Source organism: Oncorhynchus clarkii, chromosome 24 (genome assembly GCF_045791955.1).
Source record: "Oncorhynchus clarkii lewisi isolate Uvic-CL-2024 chromosome 24, UVic_Ocla_1.0, whole genome shotgun sequence".
Taxonomy (NCBI): domain Eukaryota; kingdom Metazoa; phylum Chordata; class Actinopteri; order Salmoniformes; family Salmonidae; genus Oncorhynchus; species Oncorhynchus clarkii.
Window position 1 is genome coordinate 5,610,321 of NC_092170.1, and position 23,532 is coordinate 5,633,852.

Consider the following 23,532-nt stretch of genomic DNA (forward strand, 5'->3'; position numbering starts at 1 on the left):
TGGTGGCACTGTGTTATCCTCAAAGCGGGCAAAGAAGGTGTTTAGTTTGTCTGGAAGCAAGGCGTTGGTGTCCGTGACGTGGCGGGTTTTCCTTTCGTAGTCCGTGATTGTCTGTAGGCCCTGCCACACACCAGGGCTTCTCTTTATGGTGATCACACTTTTAAAATGAAGTGCAAGCAGTACATTGCTTTTATACTGTGACAACACCCCACATTCCAATAGGAACAGTCCATTCATCATTGCAGCCTGCTTGTCTGGATGTTTGGGCCCGTATCCACAAAGTGCCTCAGAGTATGAGTGCTGATCTAGGATCAGTTCATATAATCTCATGAATGTGATCTAAAATGCACAACTGATCCTAGATCAGCACTCCTACTCTTGAGACGCTTTGTGGAGATGGGCCCTGAACACTGAGCACTGAGAGGTTGAGGTTGTGCTTGTGTGGTGACTATAGACTCCTGGACTGGCTCCAGGAGGGTGCAGAAAAAGAAGTGGATGTGAATGGACTTTTTTTTCCCAGACGAGAAGTGAGAGGCACTAGGACCATTGTCTTGGTGTGTGTTTGTGTGGCTGGGTTTATCTTTCCAATTATGTGTGTGTGTCTCTTCGTGTGAGCGAGTGGATTTATGTTGTCATACTGTAGCAGCCGTGTTGGTAGATACTTGATATTGATATGGTTACATAAAGGGGGCTGAGGCTATGAGCATTTGGGTTATGAAAAGAGGTGGTAGAGAGAGGAGGAACAGGAATGTGGTTAGTATAGAGGGAGGGGCAGATTCAGGGATATCATAGACTTAGGTCCCAAATAGCACCCTTATTCCCTTGTGCACTACTGGTCAAAAATTGGAGCCATGGAGTTCATTCTGGTCTGCAGAACACCGTGTGACCACGCTGTGATCTCAAATCTGTAGTGACATGCAAGCTGCCCACCCACCACCAGTTTAATATTACTCTCTCTGTTTGTCTCTTGCCAGTCTCTTGCCATTCAGTCTATCTTTATACCTCCCTATTCTTCCCTCACCACTGCTGAGACAGGTCTGGGAGAGGAAATGGCTGCATGATTGTGGTAAGAGAGTGGACTTCTTACTGTATGGCCTCAGTGTGTGTGTGTGTATGTATCGTTCATAATTCCCCTGAATGTCCAGACAGTGTCAGGGTCCCTGCTCTGTGTTGTATCAGTGACTCTGTCCAGAATGAGAAAGGAGTACTCCATGTTCAAGAAGGCAAAAAATAAACAAGTCTTCTTGTACAAAAACACGTTTTAATTCAATAATGCAAAATATCTGAAAAAACTGAGGCAACATTTTTTTGTTCTCATTGTTTTAGTCACTATTGCATCTCAACCATATTATCCACAGCATAAAAGCAGTTTGTTTCAAAAATTTACACTGATCATTCACAGATAGCATTTCTGAAAAGTCATATTTTTACTTCTCTCTTACCCAGTCTGTCACACACACACACACACACACACACACACACACACACAAAACACAGTCAAGCGCCTCCCCACCCCCATTCAAGGCCAGACACACACACGCGCACACACACACATTTAACTAACCTTGTTGGGGGGTACAATTGATTCCCATTCAAAATCATATTTTCCTTAACCCTAAACCCCATAGAAATATACTTTTTCCTTGTGGAGACAAACTAAAATGTCCACAGTTAAATGTTTGTTTATTTACCATTCTTGTGGAGACTTCTAGTCCCCACAAGTATAGTTAGACAGACAGACACTGCAGTAGTTTCACACAGACCCTTCTGTGCATTAACATTTGCTTCTGTGGAGTATAACAAGGTTGACTGAGGGTTTGGGTTAGGTTAGATTCAGATGTTGTGGTGAACCGTGTCCAATCTATTGTATGTTTGAGTTGACCAGAATGCACTGTAGGTGATGATAGTGCTGATGCAGCCTCTAGTCTCCGTATAGGGAGGGGTGGGTCTTACAGGTGCAACTGGGACCACCAAGGTACTAGTAACAGGGTTGCTTGTACAGTACATTTTCACACACACACACACTATAACATTCAGCAAACCCTGTTTCGACCTGCCTTCGACCCACCTTTGTTTAGGTGTCGTCTTCAAAAACGTTCACAAACAAAAACACGCTCTTGGAATTGTATTACATTGCTTTCTGACATTACACACTCCTTTCTCACTGACTGTCACATGAACAAACATTATTGATTTTTTTCTGTTGACTAGTTTAGTTAAAGAGTCTTCATGTTTCTCTGCGATAAAGAGAGTCTTCAGTCTTCTCTGTACACTGGTGGCAGGTGGATACCCTAACAGGGTCTCCAACAACATGAATGCTGGGATAGCTGAATGTCACACTACTGTGTGATATGTAAAGGACCATTTCCTGTGAGGTCACTTCCTCTTTAATGGTGCGTTGTTTACTGATGGCTGGGTGTAAGCTGAGGCAACACACTGGATGTGTCACGATGTGTGTGAATGTCAGGACCTCCAATCACATTTCCTTAACTGTCTTAACCTGATGAGAGAACTACATGGCGAGGTTCTCTTCTGCACTGTTGAACCAATCTAGTAAATGTGAAGGTGGAGTTAAGATGGAGTATCGTCTTGTTAATGTCCAAAAGCTCTTTTTCAGTTTCCCCTGAACCAGATGCAATCGTATTCCTCCGCCGCCGCCGCAGATGGTGCTCCTTTTGATTGGAGAAATGTCTATTGTATGTTACCCCTTATCTTTTGACCGAGATGAAAAGTTTGCGAGAGCAGAGAAGATTGCTTTCTGATTATATTATAATAGCGCTGATTATTGATGAGGCAAAAACAAGAGTCTGTCCATTCAGTTTGTTGTCTTTAAAGAATTTTTGAATTATCTGATGAAGTCATCCTCTTTGGCCCTTATGCCACCTGAGTCAGTCTGACCCTGCCTCGCTCCATTCGCCAACTGAGTCCACTGTGTTCTATCTCCGCCCTCTTTCCCTCAACTGCCCAATCAGATGCTGCCGTATCTCCTCTCAACCAATAAAGAGATTGGTTTAGGATTTAGGTTTTGTTGTTTTGAGTGACGGGCACTTGAACACCTTTCTGTCCGGTTGCTATGGACACAAGAAATGGCAGTGGAGCCAAGAGTCAAAAACACTTTTTGAAAAATGTACTGTACAAAGTGCATAAACCGTTTCATGCACGCTATTACGGTACATGTAAGTCAGACATTCAGAACTGTAACTCACCCAGTCTGTACTTCTCTCTGGCCTCGGCCCTCTCCTTGGCATCAAAGTACCAGACAGTGATGGCATAGCTGTAACACACGATGATCTGATCAGACTGACAACAGAGATTCTCAGCTCACAAGCAAGTACAGACTAATTCAGCACAGTATAGTACAGCATAGGACAGCATAGGAGAAGGTTAAGTCTGTGCTATATACGGTCAGTGGAGGGTTAAGCCGGAGCTGGTTTTGGTCCGTGGAGGGTTAAGCCTGAGCTGGTTTTGGTCCGTGGAGGGTTAAGCCTGAGCTGGTTTTGGTCCGTGGAGGGTTAAGCCTGAGCTGGTTTTGGTCCGTGGAGGGTTAAGCCTGAGCTGGTTTTGGTCCGTGGAGGGTTAAGTCTGAGCTGGTTTTGGTCCGTGGAGGGTTAAGTCTGAGCTGGTTTTGATCCGTGGAGGGTTAAGTCTGAGCTGGTTTTGGTCTGTGGAGGGTTAAGTCTGAGCTGGTTTTGGTCTGTGGAGGGTTAAGTCTGAGCTGGTTTTGGTCTGTGGAGGGTTAAGTCTGAGCTGGTTTTGGTCTGTGGAGGGTTAAGTCTGAGCTGGTTTTGGTCTGTGGAGGGTTAAGTCTGAGCTGGTTTTGGTCCGTGGAGGGTTAAGTCTGAGCTGGTTTTGGTCCGTGGAGGGTTAAGTCAGGGTCATTGCCTCTCCTGTGGGGCTTCTCAGTGGGGTTGTGTTGTTTATTCCTGTCTCTCTCCCTCAAGCACGAGAGCTGCAACTGAACCAACCGCCCTCCCTCTCTCCCTCCACCCCTGACCCCAATCCCAGTCAGGAAATACGTTCTTCCTGTCCTGAGCCCCACCTCACCCCCCAGCTGTCAGACAGAGAGGAGAGGACTAACTAATGAACTAGAATCAGGCCAATCACGTGTCAAATTTTTGTGGCGTACTTCTGACTACTGCGTTCCAGCTTTCAGTATGTATAGGAAAAAAATAATCTGCATGATCACAACATCATGAATAGCCTCTGGCTGAGTTCATACTTCTCTCAACAGTGGATCATCAGCATGAGAGTGGATCTATAATCTGTTAAAGGGATACGTCGGGATTTTGGCAATGAAGCCCTTTATCTACTTCCCCAGAGTCAGATGAACTCCCGGATACCATTTTGATGTTGTCTTGCGTGCAGTTTGAAGGAATTTGCTAATGAGTGTTAGCGCATGCTAGTAGATACCATAGACTTCCAGTCACTGCACTAACACTAGTTATCATTGACTCGCGAAACTACCTCTAACTTCCTTCATGCCGGATGCAGAGACATACAAATGGTATCCACGAGTTCATCTGACACTGAAGTATCCCTTTAACAGAGCAGGTAAAAGCATCCCCAACACCATTAAGAGCCTTTAGTGAACAGATACTGCACTGTGTGTGAAGGCAAAAAAGTGGGTTAGAGGTTGTAACGGCTCGGCAGAGAGGAAGTGTGGTGGGGGTGGGGGGGGGTTGAGTGGATGTGGTTATGGTCAAACGATGTGGCACACTTTCAGGGAACTGAAAGCAGTGGGAGTCATCCAAAAACCCTCCCTGGGAATGACTTTGTGTGCCTTAGTACATAGTAAATCTCTGTTTGACTATACAATACCTATGGGACATGTGTGAGTGTGTGAGAGATGGGATACATTGCGTCTCAGCGAGCATGCAGTGGCTTTGTAAGTGTACATTCTGTGTCACCTCTCTGACCCTAGTGCGAGTCCATGTCAGCATGCATTTGTGTGTGCTCGGGGAGGGGCCATACGGGTACGCCTGGTGCCCAAATAGATAGACGTATGTCACGCAGCTGAGAGTTGAGTAGATTTGGTTCAGTCAGTTATCCTGGTAAGTCCTTCCCAGCTAGCTAGGTTATGCTGGCAACAAAAGCAACACTGTGCCAGTTGAAACAGGTAAAAGAAAGAGATGTTTATTTAGATATGCGAGGGAGAAATAACTTTGTAGTACTGGCCCTCATCTGGATGTCACCGTGACATGCCAATTAGCTAACGCGACGACAAGCGGCTGCAACGGTATTGTATAGAGGTGCTACGTCGTTGCTTCCCCCGGGGCAGCCGTATCACATGTCGCTGGCGAGGGGTTAATGTCGCCAATTTGTTCCATCCCACTTTATTTTGAGAAGGATAGCAGCCTACACAAGAAACAAATACGCAATACTGCATGTGGTAGTAACCACCTAGGTGTCAACATGATACAGTCTAACGTTACTGCTCAACGGGGAGAGTTTGTGCCGCATGCCGGCAACACAACAACATCAAGGGGCCCTCTTGGCGAGCAGGGGAAGTATCTAGATAGTGTAGCTAGTATCAGGCCAGGATGACAGCTAAAGCATGGTTTTCACCAAAAAATTACAACTACGGCATTATAGTAAAAAAACAAACAAAATAAATACTAATTTAAAAACTTAATGATTCTGAACACTCTCCCAAGTCCCAAATTCGGCAGACAAGTTTCAAATTCTCACTGAACTTTCTAGCCACAAGCATAAATTAGCTAGCTGGGAAGGGCTCATCAGGACGAATGATTAAATCAGTTTGTCTCCACTCGACTCTCAGCTGCGCGACATACATCATCAATTTGTGCACCAAGCGTGTCCGTATATCCTTTCCCGTGTGTGTGTGTGTGTGTGTGTGTGTGTGTGTGTGTGGTCACTCACCGTGTAGCGTAGGCCGGCTTAACCTCGTGTGGGTTCCTGCGGTCGGACCAGAAGATGAGCAGGCGGTCAAACAGCGGTTCTATGTTGGCCACCACACTCTTCCCCTCTGGATAGATCTGCAGCAAACCTCCTTGAACCTGACCACACACACAAATAGGTGTCATGTTAGATGCACAGTGCCTTATCCATAGCCTTGAGGTTAGAGAGGCAGGTGAGTATCCAGAGGGTTGCCGGTTCGAACCCCATGGCAGACAGGGAAAATCTGGTGGGACTGTAAAATACGGTAGATTAGATATATGAGACTCAATGTTCCATTGTACCTTGACATCCCAGTTCTTGTTGAGATAGTAAATGCAGGTGATGCAGCGGCCGTCACCGTTAGGGTTGTCCACGTGACGGATGTACCCTGTGCCGTTACCTGGGTAACAGGCCACCATAGCCTGAGGAGAGAAGACAGGGATGTTAGTCGGTTACAGTAAGAACACACACCTCGGGCCTCCCGAGTAGCGCAGTGGTCAAAGGCACTACATTGCAGTGCAGGACCTGGGTTCATTCCCGGGCTGTGCCACAACTGGCCGTGGCCGGGAGTCCCACAGGACGTTAGAATTTCCCCACCGCCCACTTCGCTTCCCTTTATTGAACGGGGCTTGGTTGTTTCATCGCCCCCAACCAACGCGTTCAAAGGATCACGCCCTTTTGACACTGAAAAGCCCTATACAGATTGACCTTGGAATGCGTGCTACCAGCAGGATGCACAGCCAACAACTATGGTTTGCATGCCCTGCCGAAGGACCCTATATCATGCAGAAAAGGTAGAAGTTCGTTGGTCCCCAGTGATGGTGAGTATACTGGTAGCTAGACAATAGACTTCTGGTTATGTATCTGGTTATGTATATTTTGATAATCATTATCACCATTATCGCTAGCATAGCTTGCTAGCTAGCTAACGTTAGCCTACCTAATACAATTCAGATTTGGCTTGGAAACACGATAACATCATGATTGCGATCATCATGATTGTGATGTTGCCAGATTGACTTTAGATGCTGAATACTGTAACTTTAGCCAGCTTTAGCCAGTATTTTAACAAGCTAACGTTAACATTGCTAGCTAGCTAAATTTGACAAACAGTAATGGCAATATTGCCATCTCTCTAAAGTAAATTTGACGACATCTTATGGCAAAATGGTTTCCTACCAATTATTTGCCTACTTTAGTAAAGCCATCGTATTTCCATGCCACTCTAAGTTAGTGTAATTTAGACTACAGTCACATTAGCCTCTGATGTGCAACCAATGTCTAGGGCACAAATTAATATTGGATGCAGCTATGGTGGTATTAACTAGCTAACTCATGCATGACTACAATAGTGTACTAACTAGCAGCAACAAACTCAAACCAACCCAGGTCAATAGCAAAACATGTCACCGTTGGTTGCAGAGTGTAAGGGCGTCACCGGCCTGAATCTAATCCAATTTGGAGTCAGTCAGTCTACATCTGTAAAGCATAGAATTTGCTTCCAAACAAGATTACATTCTTTCTCGAGCTATGTTTATATTTGAGGTATGATGATAGTTGTTGACCGTGTTTTTTCTGGGGGCCAGACTGATCTCCTGGTCATGAATGGATTCCGGGACCTACCAGAAGGAGCAAAGTTGGATTTCATTACATGTCCACCAATGTGATTGCAATGGTTTAACGACCTCCAAAAATCATTTTATTCACTGTTCACTTGCTATTTTTAAAGCTTGTCGGGCAAGACCTCCGAATGAAAGTGTGTAATGCGACACAAGTAGCCTTGCCAGTCTCCCTCGACTCCAATGAAAAGGACATGCCATCCTGAGGCATAACTGAACAGTGACTATGTGTGTATGTGTTTCACAGAAACATGTATGGAGCCAGGACATGGAAACTTGCAAGATAATGTGATGACGGGCTTGATACTGATGTCTCGGAATGATGTCTCGTCTTTTTTTTTTAAATGATTGAATTGAATCAGTCAATATGGGGAGGGAGAAACCCTATGTGTTCTACACCAGGATCAGGGAACTCCTGTTGTATACTGGGCACCACACAGGAAGGTATGACCACTCTGAAATATTTGCCAAGGTAGCCCCATTACCACCACCAGTATCTGTATCGGCTGGGAATGACAATGAAAGGTGCCACCTTGTTATATTAGCAGAACACTACTTCTATGGTAATTATGTAAAGGGTTGTTTTATTCTACATCAGTGGTTACAAACCGGTCGATTGCAATCGACTCGTCGATCTTCAAACATTTCTGTATGAAAGCCAACAACAAGGCTTGCGCTCCTTTTTCATTTTTTTGTGATTTTTAGAAACACTTCAAATAAGGGGGCTGTGTTTCGTGTAGTCTTACCCTGTCGTGACGTTTTGATGACCGTGTAAATCTCTCTCGGACAAGGTGACTTTTATCAGTATGTTTGGCTTTATTTACTCTCAGATTCGAAAATGCTAATTAGCATCAAAGTAGACGACTAGCAAAACTACAAATCCCTGCAAGCTCCTGCACGTCATCTCTAGCTGACACATTTGCTAACAGGTATTGGGTCCTTTTAAAACTTGCACAAGACAGTTCAAATAATTGTTCATTTAAATAAATGTTGCCAATTTATTAATGACTACATTTAGCTAACATTAGATAGTTAATCCAGAGATTCTTACCTTTGCCACAATCCAGCAGTCGTGTCCAAATCATCAGGCATTTGTAGTTCTTTATGATAGCTAATTAGCGGTACAATATATATAAAAAATGTAAAAAAATTTGGGGGGGTAAATACTGCCGACAATATTGATAAGTCACCTTGTACGAGAGAGATTTACACGGTTATCAGAATGTCACGCCAAGGTAGGCCTACCCAAAACACAGCCCTTATTTTAAGTGTTTCTAAAACCTCCTGTGGAAAAACGATTGGAACCATTTCCCTATTTTGACCGCTAGGTTTTAAGATATTATGACTCATACTGTGGTACTCTCTGATGTGTCTTGGTGGTGGCAAGGACCCACATCAAACCACACCGTGTTTGGCTTCCATCATGGCCGCCAGCATTTCTTGAGGAAACAAGAGGGAAAAAAAGAGGCCAAATCAGCAGGTGCAGTTCCCCTTTAAGACGTGTTATAAAAACACAACCCAGACATTCCCTCCCTCCCCGTGAGGCAACTGGAACACCCCGGCATTGGGAGGTAGGGTGGCAGGGAAACAGCCTGGCCTGGCCTTGGGAGCTGGGAAACTTCCATCCTCCTCACCAGGGACCGAGCACATTTTACCCTATATATGGGTTCTGAGAGAGCACTGTGTGAGTTAAGCAAGGTGATAAAGAGAGTAAGGGCCTCCCTGTAACCAACGTTAGAGCTTCCATTTAACCTGTAATTGTAGGACTACAAGGGTTAGGTTTTTGTTTGGCTACTAACGTGGCGGCGGGTCTGTAATAAGGGTTTTGTGCCATGGCCCATTTTAAATCGTGTGAAGAGTGAAGCATGCACACTCAGTCTGCGCTGTGAAACTAGACGCTGTGCCTTTAAGCCATAATGGCCGGGTATGGCAGCCATGTCGCCACCCCCATTTCACTGAGCCTGTACCGTATCATCAGTGGGCCGAACCCTTTACCCACCAATCAGGTAAAAGGCTTGATATTCCACTGCATAGGGCACCATATAGGTTACTGTACTCACTCAGAGTCCCATGGTTCTGTATAGAGACAGTCAGTGTCCCAATGATTTCTCTGTGTCTTAAACACGGTTGTGCAGGACCACTACAATTCTAACCCACATGCTTTCATTACGGGTCACACATTACTATAAACTCGGACTGTTCTAAGAGCTTTATTATAGAGAAAGACATGGGTTATCGTCTTCACAAGACGGTACTCAAACTCTAACTAGCTGGTCCTGTTGAGGATTGGACAGTGAGCATGTAACTTCTCAGCTAATGTTTCAACCTCACCTGTACTGGACTGGACTGGAGACAGTCCCTTGAGTATCAGTAGAGTAACAATGGCCTCTGGCTGGCATTTCCCCCTGCTAGGCAAGGCTGTGTTAGGCTGTGCTTCTCTAGGGATGTGTGTTTCTGAACGGGCTGGGAGTACACATTCCTTCGCTGCACGCAACTGTGCGAAAAGCTAACACCACATTTCACCAACACCACATTTAACACAGGCTGGGTTAACACAGGCTGCCCAATTCTGAACTTAAAAAAAAAAAAAATTGACCAATCAGATCAGCACTGAAAAAGATCTGATGTGATTGGTCAAAAGAAAATAAAAAAATATCAGAATTGGGCTGCCTGTGTAAACCTAGCCACACATGATGCATGACCTTGTTCAATACTAATCCTAATAATAATACTGTGTCACAAAGGCTCTGATCCAACACCTCTAGAACACCAAGGGGTGGTTTCCAAGACACAGATTAATCCTTATACTGAAATAAAAAGCATTTTCCATTGAGTTTGCTTTTTAGTCCAAGACTAGTCTTAATCTGTGTCTGTGGAACTGACCCCAAGTCAACCACTTGGCCGTCATTTTGCGGAGGAAGCAAATGAAGGTAAACTAAACAATGTAATTAAATGGAATGATAATGTAGGCTATACCAACTGAATGGAACTAACCGTAAATTGGCAGTTGGATATGTGCGGTTATTAGGCCTACTGACGGCCGATACTGATAGTGGGTAATATTTAACATGACAGAAATGGTCAACAGAGAAAGTCGGGGTAGCCTATAAATAAGATAATCGAGAGTGCCCATCCCTGAAAGTTAAAAGGCCATACAATTTAAATTCTGCATATTGGCACAGCATTTCAGATTTTCAGTTTTCTGCCATACGACTGGTTTCACATTTGTCTCCGGTGATTACAAGTTAAAATATAACTAAAACAAGAGTCATTTATATTTACACTTCCCTTATCCAAATGGATTACTCATTTACCTAGCTCGTATCAATAGCTCTTATAGTTAGTTGTACATTACAGTGCATGGAGAATGGTGCTATTTCTATCTGGGGAAAAATGAAGTAGGTTTCCACTTGGAACTGGTAGGTTCGCTAGACGATATTCTTGGTTTCCTCGCTCGTAAAGGTTGTGTAATTATTAGGGAATTAAATCAAGGTCAGAAAGCGGCGTATCTGTAGACAGATACCTCAGCCACACCGTCATTTAGTCCATCTCCACCCAAAACTAATAGCACGCTATTCTCATGCTTACGTTCAAGGTCAGAATATGCATAGAGAAGTGGATAAAAATGGAATTACGGTCCATTTACTCACGCTTAACTCGAGTCGGAATCGGGCCCCTAGCCTTTGTATCTCTGCTGGGGAGGTTGTTTGGGTCAGGTTTGGTGCGTGTGTGTGTGTGTGTGTGTGTGTGTGTGTGTGTGTGTGTGTGTGTGTGTGTGTGTGTGAGAGCAGGAATGTGAGAAAGAAAGCCATCAGGGTCCCGATGACGGTGTGTTCTGTCAGGGCACGGATACTTCATCACGATACAGATCAGAACCCTGGAGAGTACAGTACAGTACACCTCATCCCTTCACCAACTCTGAACAAGAACCTTTTCTCCCTTTTTGTTTTACTCTGCCTGTCTTTTCTCACTCTTCCACTGTCGTTTCTCTCTGCCTCCCTTTGTTTTCTCTCTCTCTCTCACTTGGTCTTCCCTTCCCTTTAAAAATTCTGTCATTATTTCTCCTTTTCTCTCTGTCTTTACCTTCCCTCTCCTCTGTCCCTCCATAGCTCCTCCTTTCTCTCTCCTCCCCTCTCCCAGCCCATCACAGAGTACAAGGGGGAAGAGTAAACACTGGTGAAGAGCGAAGGACTGACTTCCTCTTTCACTCCAGCTCGGCTCATTTAGACAAATATTGGCTCAGTTATCAGTAAGGAATGAGGAGCGAGCAGGGAGTGAAGACAGTATCATTCAGTGTCACTCCAGAACTGTCAAGCCCAGAAGCTTCAATACAGAGTGACGACAAAGTCCTTCATGTTCAAATCCACTGAATCCATTGCAGTGCCAGTCAGCCGTCTGCATGCCGTGGTGCAAAGCAGCTGTGTCAAATACACACCTCAATAATCATATCCGACATAGTGAACAGTCACGGGATACCAAGATGACACCCAAATACTCCCATCTGTAGCCAAACCATAATCTGGCTCAGTCTCATTATGGAAGAGTGATACAGGCCAAAGTACAAGTGTTCATTTCTGCCTGTGTGACTCTCTGGCCAGCCTGCCGGCCACCATCGTCTCGCCTCATTACCACGCGACGCTCACACGCTGTGTGTGTGTTCATTAACCTCTGACTCCAGCCCCAACCCGCTGGTCTCTACCCACCAACAAGTCCCACACACACAGCCAGGACAGAGCTCCTCTGAAGTCCCTCCAGGAGTCAGTGTGTAGAGGACAGACATTACAGTAATCCCGATGTGATTTACTGTACTTGGGACTGTTGAACGTGGCTACATAATTCAACTGATAACATTTTGGTGTATAAACACACAGGACATGGGCTGTAAGTAAGACTTGATTAAAGGTTTGGCTAGTGAACATAGTACAGTAAATCGGTACAGTAGCTTTTTTAAGAACACTCAAAATACTGCTCTAATGTAATGTATTGTGTTTTGACAGATGGGGGGTGGGGTGTTCGTTCACGACAGGGTCAGGCTGCTTCTGGGAAATATGATGTCATCAGCACCATGGGTGGTGGTGTTGCATTGTGGGAAAGAATGGCCTTACTAAGGCATTTGCGTTGATCCCGACTCACTGTGGAAGAGCTCTTTATCTGGGATTGAGATGGAAATCACAGTCTCAATTCACTCTGCTCTGTTGCTAAGCAATCAGTGTGAGGGCACAGAGAAATGCTGGTGAACATTTATATGTTGTCAAGCACTTCCAGCGGGCTTCCAGAATGTTTTAGTCGCTAATAGTCGCATCCTCTAACCTCGCATCCCCTAACCTCACTCATTACCCTCGCAATAAAATGTCAACGGAAACAAATGAGAAAAGCACTATAGTGGTAGATATGCAGCCAATAAAATGTTTGATGCTTAGTGGTAGATATACAGCCAATAGATGTTTGATGCTTAGGGGTAGATATACAGCCAATAGATGTTTGATGCTTTGGGGTAGATATAAAGCCAATAGATGTGTGATTGCTTAGCGGTAGATATACAGCCAATAGATGTTTGATGCTTAGCGGTAGATATACAGCCAATACATGTTTGATGCTTAGTGGTAGATATACAGCCAATAGATGTTTGATGCTTAGGGGTAGATATACAGCCAATAGATGTTTGATGCTTTGGGGTAGATATACAGCCAATATATGTGTGATTGCTTAGTGGTAGATATACAGCCAATAGATGTGTGATTGCTTAGTGGTAGATATACAGCCAATAGATGTTTGATGCTGGGTGGTAGATATACAGCCAATAGATGTTTGATGCTTGCACTGACCATGGTGTTGAAGATTGCAGCCCACTGCATGTATGCATGTAGTATTTTATAAGTGCACATTTTTGGGGCCTGAGAGCACATGCAACTGTTGCATACTTAACCACAATTAACATGTACCGTGCCACAGCACAGCCCTAGCCTGGAGGATATGCACATGCATGTACAAACACACAAAGTTCTTGTACACCAGCGTTCATTGAGACATGACACAGTCCAAACCAGTGCTAGTAGAGATGTAAGCCAGTAGTCAACCAGATCTGTGAGAGTCAGTCAAACCGGCATATGAATGTCACAAACACTGTGACCATACAACGGCATCCCAGTCGCTCTCCTCTCCTGTTGCTCCCAGCCCCTGATCTCATTCAAACGGCATGACCCGACGTGTCGCGATCAGATCAGCCTTCTTCAATCTCTGTTCAAATCTCTCAGCTCTTCCGTGCCAATCTAATGGGCACCACTGGCACCAGCATTAATGCCCTAATAGCGTTGCCTCCTGTCTCTGCCCGCATGCCTGCCTGCCAAGATGAAGGCCAGAGAGAGAGAGAGAGAGAGAACAGGCTGTTCCTGGAAAGAAGTAAAATAAAAAAGTCAGAGCACGCTGTCATAGCATACTGCCAGCAGATAAGGGGCATGGAGGACAGAGGCAGGAGAGAGATAAGGCTGAACAAATACAGGGCCTGACCCTGATGAGACAGACACACAGACAGACAGACGAGAGGGGGGAGAGCATCAGGGTAGTGCTAGGCTAACTAACTAGCACTGGGATAGGTAGGTGTATACTGGGCTGGGGATTTGCCAGGCTGAGCTTAGCTGAAGTGGGCCTGTGTGGGTTTTACTGGACTGGGCTGATGTGAGCTGTTCTATGCTGTGATGGCAAATTCTGTGCCGATCAGACAGTGACAAATGTGTTGGACTGAGGTGAACTCTTGTGTGCTCAGCTGGCCTGTGTATTTCTGGATGAGTCAGTAAGGTTGAGCTAAGGACAGACGGTGCCTGTCCAGGGATCGATACAGGTACATTGGGTTCTAAGGCTCTCTGTGGACCTGCAGTAAGTCTCGGGCCTGACTAACCAGCTGAGCTGACACTGACATAAGTTGATGAAGTAATGCACCATGCCCGTCTGTGAATTATTGGAAGCAAATAGGAAAAATAGGAGTGTATTATTACAGGTTTACTTCTAGTGAAATACACTTTATTGGATAGTCAACCATTAAATCCCATTATATTTCTATCTTCCTCTTCACCTCTCTAATCGTATATATCCATCATCTCACAGTTTCCAGACTGAAATCAACTCATCATTTTCCCTCCGCTGCGGCTGAGTGTGCACTTGTTAATGAGGTCAGGTATCTAGCAGAAAAAGCTGATCAGCCTTGATGAGTCATGCCTGGTGATGGACCCCATCTTGCTTGAGTCACACTAACCACAGGGCTGAGGGTGTGTCTCTGTCTCTCTCTGTGTGTGTGTGTGTGCTCCTCCATTTCCAGTAACCTGACAAAGCGGTCATTTATACTATGTACACTCTTTTCTCCCCTGCTCTGTAAATCAGAACGTCACACTACCCACCAGTGTGACTCTTTATGCAAACGCAACCAACCCAGCCTACTGTCAGCATAATCTGAGACCACACACACACACACACACAAACAAAACACAACGTAAACACACAGGCAGTCACACACTAGAACACACGCACGCCGAGACACAAACAGTGACACGCTGAATTTCAAACCCAAGATGGACTGCACTTGGGAAGTGCTCTCTGTGTGTGAGAATCGCTTGAAAGGTGAGTGGGCATGTGTTCATACAGTAAGTAGAGAATGTGTGACTGTTTGGCATAGGACACCGAAACGCAGTCCGGACTGCTCTCAGAGTCAGTATGAGTCATCAACCCCTGCTGTAAAAAGCTCCAAAACAAGCTGAGATCACAAGAACCATGCTCTTCCAGAGCCTACTCTCCCAGGACAAACAACAAGCACTAAAATCCCCTAGTAGGTCACCCAGAGAAAAGTAAATGCTCATCTTTAAAACGGTTTTGAATTCGAGTGCAAATGGTTACATGATCCTTCGGCCTTCTGTAAACTGAACGGGTAAGGATAGGAAGTGCGAAGAGCAGTGTGATCCTCTCAGTACCTTAAAGCCTATATAAAGCTCTCGTCATTTGTTTTACATGTCTCTTTGTCTTAGCAGCTAGCTTGGTACTGGATCGTGAGTGCGCTAGGCTAAATGCTAGTTGCTAGCATCTCCCTGGCTGTTCCTATGTGCAGCAGCGCGGCAGTCTCTCTGGGAGGGGCATCTGAGGGCACACTGCACTAGACACTCGTGATACGGCTGGCGCTGCTGCATCCCTCTGAACCACCTCTCATCTCACTCCTTCGAAATAACATCCATCTCTCCCTACCTAAGATATCTTCTTCTTCCTTCCTTCTCTCGTCCACTCTTCTCTTCATCTACTACTCGCTCTCTCTACCCATCTCTCGCTCTACCACTCTTTCTCTGCGCCTTTTCTTGTGATATATTGTCGCTGCTGCGTTGTGCTTGGATGGAGCTAGAGCTGGTGTGTGTTTGCTGAGCGTGCATTGGGTTGAGCTCCAGCTGGTGCTATGGTGGCATTATTCTGGGCACACACACACACACACACACACACACACACACACACACACACACACACACACACACACACTGCAGTGCTACGCTCTGTATGGCCCTGTTACCAAGGAAACGGAGGGGAAATAGTTTGGCAGAGAAGCTAGAGGGGCTGATAAGACGCAGGAGAAAAGGAGTGGGAGAGAGGACCGAAAGGAAGAAGTGGGGGGGGGGGGAAAGAGGGAACAACGAGAAAGAAGGACAAAAGGAAAGAATAGACACATAACATTAGAGAGAAACAATGGTGGGGGACAGTACTTTCTGAGCCATATAGACAGTAGGCTAATACAGATCGGAGCTACGTACAGATCGACATATGAAAACGAAAGCAAGTTTCAGGTTGGGGGTAAATGTATATAGCTTTTGTTGTGATTTTGTTGCAATTTAAAAACCAATAAATAAAAAGTCTTAAAAGCTACAATATGTAACTTTTGGGAGACCTGACTAAATTCACATAGAAACGTGCATTATAGATCTGTAATTCTCATTGAAAGCAAGTCCAACAAGCGGTAGATATGTTCTATGTGCACTATTTCTATGCTTCCCTTTCTTAAGTTTTGTTTTTGCGTCTTTTACGTTTTACTTCAAACAGCTGAAAATACAATATTTTGGGTTATTGAAAATATATTTCACAGCAGTTTAGATGGTACAATGATATTCTACACTATATATTGCTTGTTTGGTCACAAACTGAAATTAGGAAACTAGTAGAAATTCTGCAACCAGGAAATGGCATATTGCACCTTAAAAAAAAAAGAAGAAACATTAAAGAGCAGAGAACTGCTGGCGCAATGACCTTGTAAATTAGCCAAACTCCTCCCTCCCTTTCTGTTATTCTAATCTTTGCCTCGCCCACTTCCACCCCCTCAATTCATACCTTGATCTATGACTCATTGCTACTGTTCTATCCACTTCCACCACACTACATAACACACAGCAAGTACATTCTTTCCGTTCAAGATGGCACAGTATACCAAGGCAAGAGTAGGGGAGTTGTGATGGAACATATGAGCAGGGACATTGGCTTGTGGCTCAACTAACCCATTTAGCATCAGCTGCCTGCCTGCCACACTCATGGACCAGAGCAAGCATAACCTTTGACCTGGAAGAAGAATAGTCAGTTCCATGACAGAGGAGCAAAGGGCTGATGACTGGGAGAGTGACGTCCCTGTTCAAACACATGGTGTCTGGGTATTCCAGAAAGTATGTCACTGTGGGGGCAAGGTGTATCTCTACTACTCCCACGGGGTCGCCACGCAGCTACGGTTTGATAATGTAGTGTACACAGACGCGCACGCACGCACGCACGCACGCACGCACGCACGCACGCACTGCACCCCACGAGAGGTGAAGAGCCCATATTCTGACAGCTCTGACCCACTGAACACTGTTACTGCTGCTACCCCTCACATCTCTACTGCATACACACTGTTAACCCTGGAACTGGTGCTCCACTCGCACGCTAGGCTAAATCCACAAGTACTGCAGTACCACTATGACTACCACTACTACTACCCTACCTTACAATTACTACTACTTCTAAAGCTACAACTATTACTACCACCCTACACTACAGTTACTACCCTACCTTACAGTTACTACTACTACCCTACCTTACAGTTACTACTACTTCTAAAGCTACAACTATTACTACCACCCTACACTACAGTTACAACTACTTCTAAAGCTACAACTATTACTACCACCCTACACTACAGTTACTACTACTTCTAAAGCTACAACTATTACTACCACCCTACACTACAGTTACTACTACTTCTAAAGCTACAACTATTACTACCACCCTACACTACAGTTACAACTACCCTCCACTACAGTTCCTACTACTTCTAAAGCTACAACTATTACTACCACCCTACACTACTGTTACTACTACCCTACACTACAGTTACTACTACTTCTAAAGCTACAACTATTACTACCACCATTCACTACATTTACTACTACTTCTAAACCTACAACTATTTATACCACCCTACAATACAGTTACTACTACCCTACAATACAGTTACTACTACTTCTAAAGCTACAACTTACTACCACCCTACACTACAGTTACTACCACCCTACACTACAGTTACTACTACTTCTAAAGCTACAACTATTACTACCACCCTACACTACAGTTACTACTATGTATAAAGCTACAACTATTACTACCACCCTACACTACAGTTACTACTACCCTACCTTACAGTTACTACTACTTCTAAAGCTACAACAATTACGACCACCCTACACTACAGTTACTACTACTTCTAAAGCTACAACTATTACTACCACCCTACACTACAGTTACTACTACTTCTAAAGCTACAACTATTACTACCACCCTACACTACTGTTACTACTACCCTACCTTACAGTTACTACTACTTCTAAAGCTACAACAATTACGACCACCCTACACTACAGTTACTACTACTTCTAAAGCTACAACAATTACGACCACCCTACACTACAGTTACTACTACTTCTAAAGCTACAACTATTACTACCACCCTACACTACTGTTACTACTACCCTACCTTACAGTTACTACTACTTCTAAAGCTACAACTATTACTACCACCCTACACTACTGTTAATACTACCATACCTTACAGTTACAACTACTTCTAAAGCTACAACTATTACTACCACCCTACACTACTGTTAATACTACCATACCTTACAGTTACTACTACTTCTAAAGCTACAACTATTACTACCACCCTACACTACTGTTAATACTACCATACCTTACAGTTACTACTACTTCTAAAGCTACAACTATTACTACCACCATACACTACAACTGGGCAATTCCACTATAATGGAAATACGTAGAGATTTTTTTACTTTAAAATGTATGCCAAACAAAAAACAAACATTGATTTCAAAGCACAACGACTGCTTTGAACAATTCACTCAAATAAATAAAAACACATTTACTGGAAAAACTGTGCCGATGCAAAGCTTGATAAAATCTCAGTTTTGTTCGGTTACCAAACTTTGTATCTGCACAGTTTTTCACGTAATGTGTTTTTGTAAAACTTTGTGTGAAATTGTTCAAAGTAGTCCTTGTGCATAGAGTTGTATGGTTTGTTCAACTTTGAAAGCAATGGTTTTTGTTTGGTATACATTTTAAAGTGAAAAAATGTGAGTCTCTGCGTAATTCCGCTACCATGGAATTGCCCAACTACTACCACTAGTGAGGCTACAACTACCTCAACTATTACTACTATTACACGTAGTACCCTACATTATAGCTACTACTACTAATTCTATTAAGGCTACAACTACCACAACTATTACTGCTATGCCCTCTACCACTTCTATCACGACTTCTATCCCCACCATCACTACTTTATCTGCTATAAATATTGAAATGAAATATTTCACTTCAAGCTCTTTGAGTAAATGTGGCATAACAAAGTCTAGACAGTCCTTCAATGACTAACGCCACTGATAAGAGGCAGACCCTGGGGTCAAGGTTCAGTAGTGAACAACTGAGATAATATGTTAATATAACACAGTCACTAGGTAGCAGATTATATCAAAGTGACTTACAGTGAAACACAATAGGGTTATATTCAGTATAATGTACTGCAGCTTGTACAGGACTCAAACCATGCTCTAGTCTAGTTGAACCAAGGACTAGATAGGTCTGAACCCTGCTTTGGGAGAGGGCTGAGTGGGCTGAGAAACTGGGTCAGGGTGGGATGGAAACCTGGGAGAATGCAGTGAGACTGGGTGACAGACGTAGGACCGTGACATAATACGCAAAGATAGATGTAGGACCTGGCTCAAATATCCAGACCTGCGTCACTGGGCAAGCTCACTGACAGCTTACAGCACTGTAGCCAACTACTGCTCCTTGGTAATCGAATGAAAGTCAGTCTATTCAGGAAGTCAACTGAAATTCCAATTGAATAACTGAACAGGGCTTTTCAGGGAATTCTTAATAAACTGAAAAGGAGAAACTATTCATTTAAAAAAAAATATATATATATATATATATGTATATATGTGTATACACACACACACACATTTTTTTTTTGCTTCCTGAATTGTGTGACTTCAATTTGAACTGAACCCAAACCTGTCAGTCATATCTGGCCATTGTCTAAGCTTGTAATATTAATGTTTTATGCTATGCTGAGGACGGTTAAAAATAACCATTCTTTCGTACATTCATAATCTCAAACACACAAAGACAAAAACGAGCCAAACAAGCGCATACCATACAGAACTAGCCTACAATAGGCTAGGCAAGCAAACAATCAAACATACACAGCCATCCAAACAGACACCAACCAATCAAACACACGCACCCTTACCAAACCAGCCACAAGAATGCCTTGTTTGCGTATGGGTGAGAGATTGAAAGAGCGGTCTTCAAAGCTAGTGAAACACCGATCTCAGACCAGATAGCTCCCAGAAGGTTGACTTGCTGCCAGTGGTATGAGAACATTGGCATAAACAGTGGCATGACAATAGGGGCATACACTGGCATGGGAGAAGTCGGGGGCATATAGGACAGTTATGGCCCCACTTACCTGAGGGTGTGGCCCTATCACATTGAATGAGACAGGGAGGGAGAACAGACAGGATTACATACCCACCCTTTGTCAGTGATATGATAGTGCCAGTTCAGGATCACAGTAGATGATGTCATCAAAATGGGACACCGCACCCCCCTATCCATGGCGTAGAATTACATAAAACGTTGACATTGGTACTAATCCTTTCTATTTCAGTCTCTCCTCCTTCTCACCCCTCATTCTCCTCAGCATGATATGGCCATTGATGACACTGAGTCCCCAGCTCACCCTGTTCCCTTCCACAATTCTCTATATTCCCTCTTTCCCAGCTTCTCGTCCCACATCTCCCCTCATCTTGGTGCTCCAAGTGATGACGCCGTCCCTTCCTGTCCTCAAACCCACCGTCTCTACCTGCTACCCTGCCCCTCGGTCCTCCCCCACCCTTCCAGTTCTCTCACCTTGGTGCGTCCATTGATGACACAGTCCCCCAGCTGCCCGTTGGCAGCGCTGTGCATCACGGCCTCGTCGATGTGTGCCATCAGCATGGCGATGCCCTCGCAACCCGGCTCGTGCCCCTCCACCCAGGCAATCTGGTCTCCACGGATATTCCGTGAGGGGATGCTCCTCTGGCTGACCAGCTGACCCCCCCGGAACTTCCCGCTGTGGTTCAGACTCTCCACCTCGCCCAGCACCGACTCACCCAGCCGTGGCCCCAGGAAACTGTCCTTCACACAGATACCATAGGAAGTCAGGCAGGGCACGATGTACTGCTGGGCGATACTCTCCGCCGACCAGCCCACCCCGGCTGGTAACGGTAGAGACTGGATGCTGTTGGCCTCCACCGGGGACATCTGGCCTGGAACAACCCCAGGGCCCATCAGCATCACCTTGTGTACATTGTGGTGCAGCTTGTTGTTGTGAGGGTCAGGCAAAGAGGGGTGAGGGGTGGCGCAGTGGTTGAGGTTGCTATGGTTATTGTTGATGCTGCTGTCGCCGTTGGCAGCAAGAGGGAGGACAGCCTTGCCGGGTTTGGAGGGCTCCACTTTGTGAACTTCGCTCTCCGACACTCGTCTCCGTTTGCAGTCCGGGGTTATCGACTCACCTGGTCCATAGGCCATCATACCTAGAGTACCTAAACCTGAACCCACTGATAAGGCACAACCTTTGGGCGTCTCAGAACCCATGTCCCGGTTCTCCTCACCTCTCCGCTTCCTATGGTGCAGCTGTTTGACCTGCGGGTCACCATTGGGCCTCTTCACCAGAAGAATGCATTTCTCATGTTGTGTTCTGTCCCCATTCTCCACGAGGCGTGCTCTGCTGCCTAGGGGTTGCGCAATGCCATTGGGTGTCTCCCCCACCCCTTTCACTTGCGGAGGGTAACCGTTGGGACCACTGTGGCTGCCCTCCATGGTTGCGAACGGAGACACAATCCCACCGTTATAGAACGGCAGCCCAGTATTCGTCTGTTTCTTTAAAACCGTGATGCTGGAAGTGATTGTTTTTGAAGCCAGACCAGACAGTAATTCCGCGGCCGTGGCGCTCCCAACCGGCGCTATGCCCTGGCAGTAGCCGTTTAGTCCATTGAGTCCCATGTTGGTTTGGAAAGGTTGAAACTCGGCAGCTCCAAATATGTGTTCACCGTTTCTCACTCTCTCGCCGGAGGCTGGAAAACTGTTGTGTCCGTGGGAAGAGCTTGGATTTAAAAGGTCCGTGTGTTCCAAGCTCTCCATTTCATCTCGTCTAGTGCTAGATGCGCACGTAGCCCACGTCCTCGCCTCATTTTTTACGGGAGCCACCGTGCGAGAGCGAGAGTGCAGCACAACTGCCGAGGCTGCGAGAGAGGAGCGGTGCCACAGTTTTGGGAAGTTTCATATTTAAAAAGTCTCCTTGTCACCGTTTTTCTTTCATTCATGATTTTCCTTTAAATGGTTTCACATTTGTGTTGTTTTCTGGTATTCAGAAGCTTGAAACGTTTCTAAAACAAAATGATACAATAATTACTTGACTGCGATTTCCGTTATAGCCTATAATAAGTAGGCTAATCGTATAGCCTCACATGCTTGGGACAAAATACTCAAGCTAAACATAAATCAGCCTAATCTTCCCACCAGGCCTAGACTATTCATATTCCATAAATTAAGAAACCTCCAAGGGACCCTACACTTTGTAGACAAATTTAACCGTAGTCCTAATATCTTATGTAGCGTTGCCTACATTTATTGACTAACTTTAAATAGGCCTACATTGCTTTAAATATGTTTTATTATATTCTAATAATATAATATATATTCTATTCCGACATGGGGCTATAGTGACTCGGGTAGTTAAATAGTAATTGATTTGTTACAGCAGTTCAATCCTAAAATATTTTTATGACATATTTCAGGCAATAACAACACATTAAAGTCATAATATTGATATCGGTTATAATAATTCCCCACTTCACGATGAGGGGGAAAACACATTGTCAGAGCAGCTAATCTGAAGAACGCATGCCACTCTACCTTGTTATGCATTCACATTACTACAGTGTATAGCCTGCATGCATAGCCAATAATTTAAGACATATAGCCTACACGTGTTTGCATTCCTTCCAACATACAGATAGCCTATGTTGGATTATTTTGGAGTGAGTTTAGCTACGATTCAGAAATCAATTCAACAACGTGCATGTAATAATAGTAGCCCGGGCAAATTATAGCCCTCTGTCTGTCAGCTGATTGTACACTTACCTATCAGTAACGCAAAGCTTCCAGCAACGTAGCCTACGTGACCGGCTGAGGGTATGTCTGTTATTTCCGGGATTGTCTTGGTGATGTTCTAGACACATTTCTTTGTTTAACCTATAAATATCCATATATGTCCACCACCCGGGGTTACATTTGGAAACTGATGCTTGTCCTGGGGAGGGAACTACCGCTTCTGCCGCGGGAGAAACTCCGCTGGTAACTCCCACTAGCATCTCTCTTTATCTCTCCTGCCTCGCTCTCCCTCTCC

The 23,532-nt window shown here is 44.7% G+C and overlaps 1 protein-coding gene across 3 annotated transcripts; it reads right to left on the reverse strand.

The window, feature by feature from the left end:
* Positions 1-1,241: 1,241 nt before the first annotated feature.
* On the reverse strand, positions 1,242-23,532 carry LOC139382261 (egl-9 family hypoxia-inducible factor 2). 3 transcript variants are annotated; one of them, XM_071126127.1, is made up of 6 exons: positions 23,268-23,532; positions 20,994-22,510; positions 6,201-6,320; positions 5,881-6,017; positions 3,207-3,274; positions 1,242-3,071 (listed from the first exon to the last, which is right to left on the reverse strand). In XM_071126127.1, exons 2-6 carry the CDS (start codon positions 22,263-22,265, stop codon positions 3,019-3,021), a joined length of 1,650 nt encoding a protein of 549 aa, XP_070982228.1. In that variant the 5' UTR covers positions 22,266-22,510; positions 23,268-23,532; the 3' UTR covers positions 1,242-3,018. The 3 variants fall into 3 exon arrangements, with proteins under 3 accessions (XP_070982228.1, XP_070982226.1, XP_070982227.1); XM_071126125.1 differs by having other exon boundaries at positions 3,207-3,291; positions 23,268-23,501; XM_071126126.1 differs by having other exon boundaries at positions 2,766-3,071; positions 3,207-3,291; positions 20,994-22,366; positions 23,268-23,473.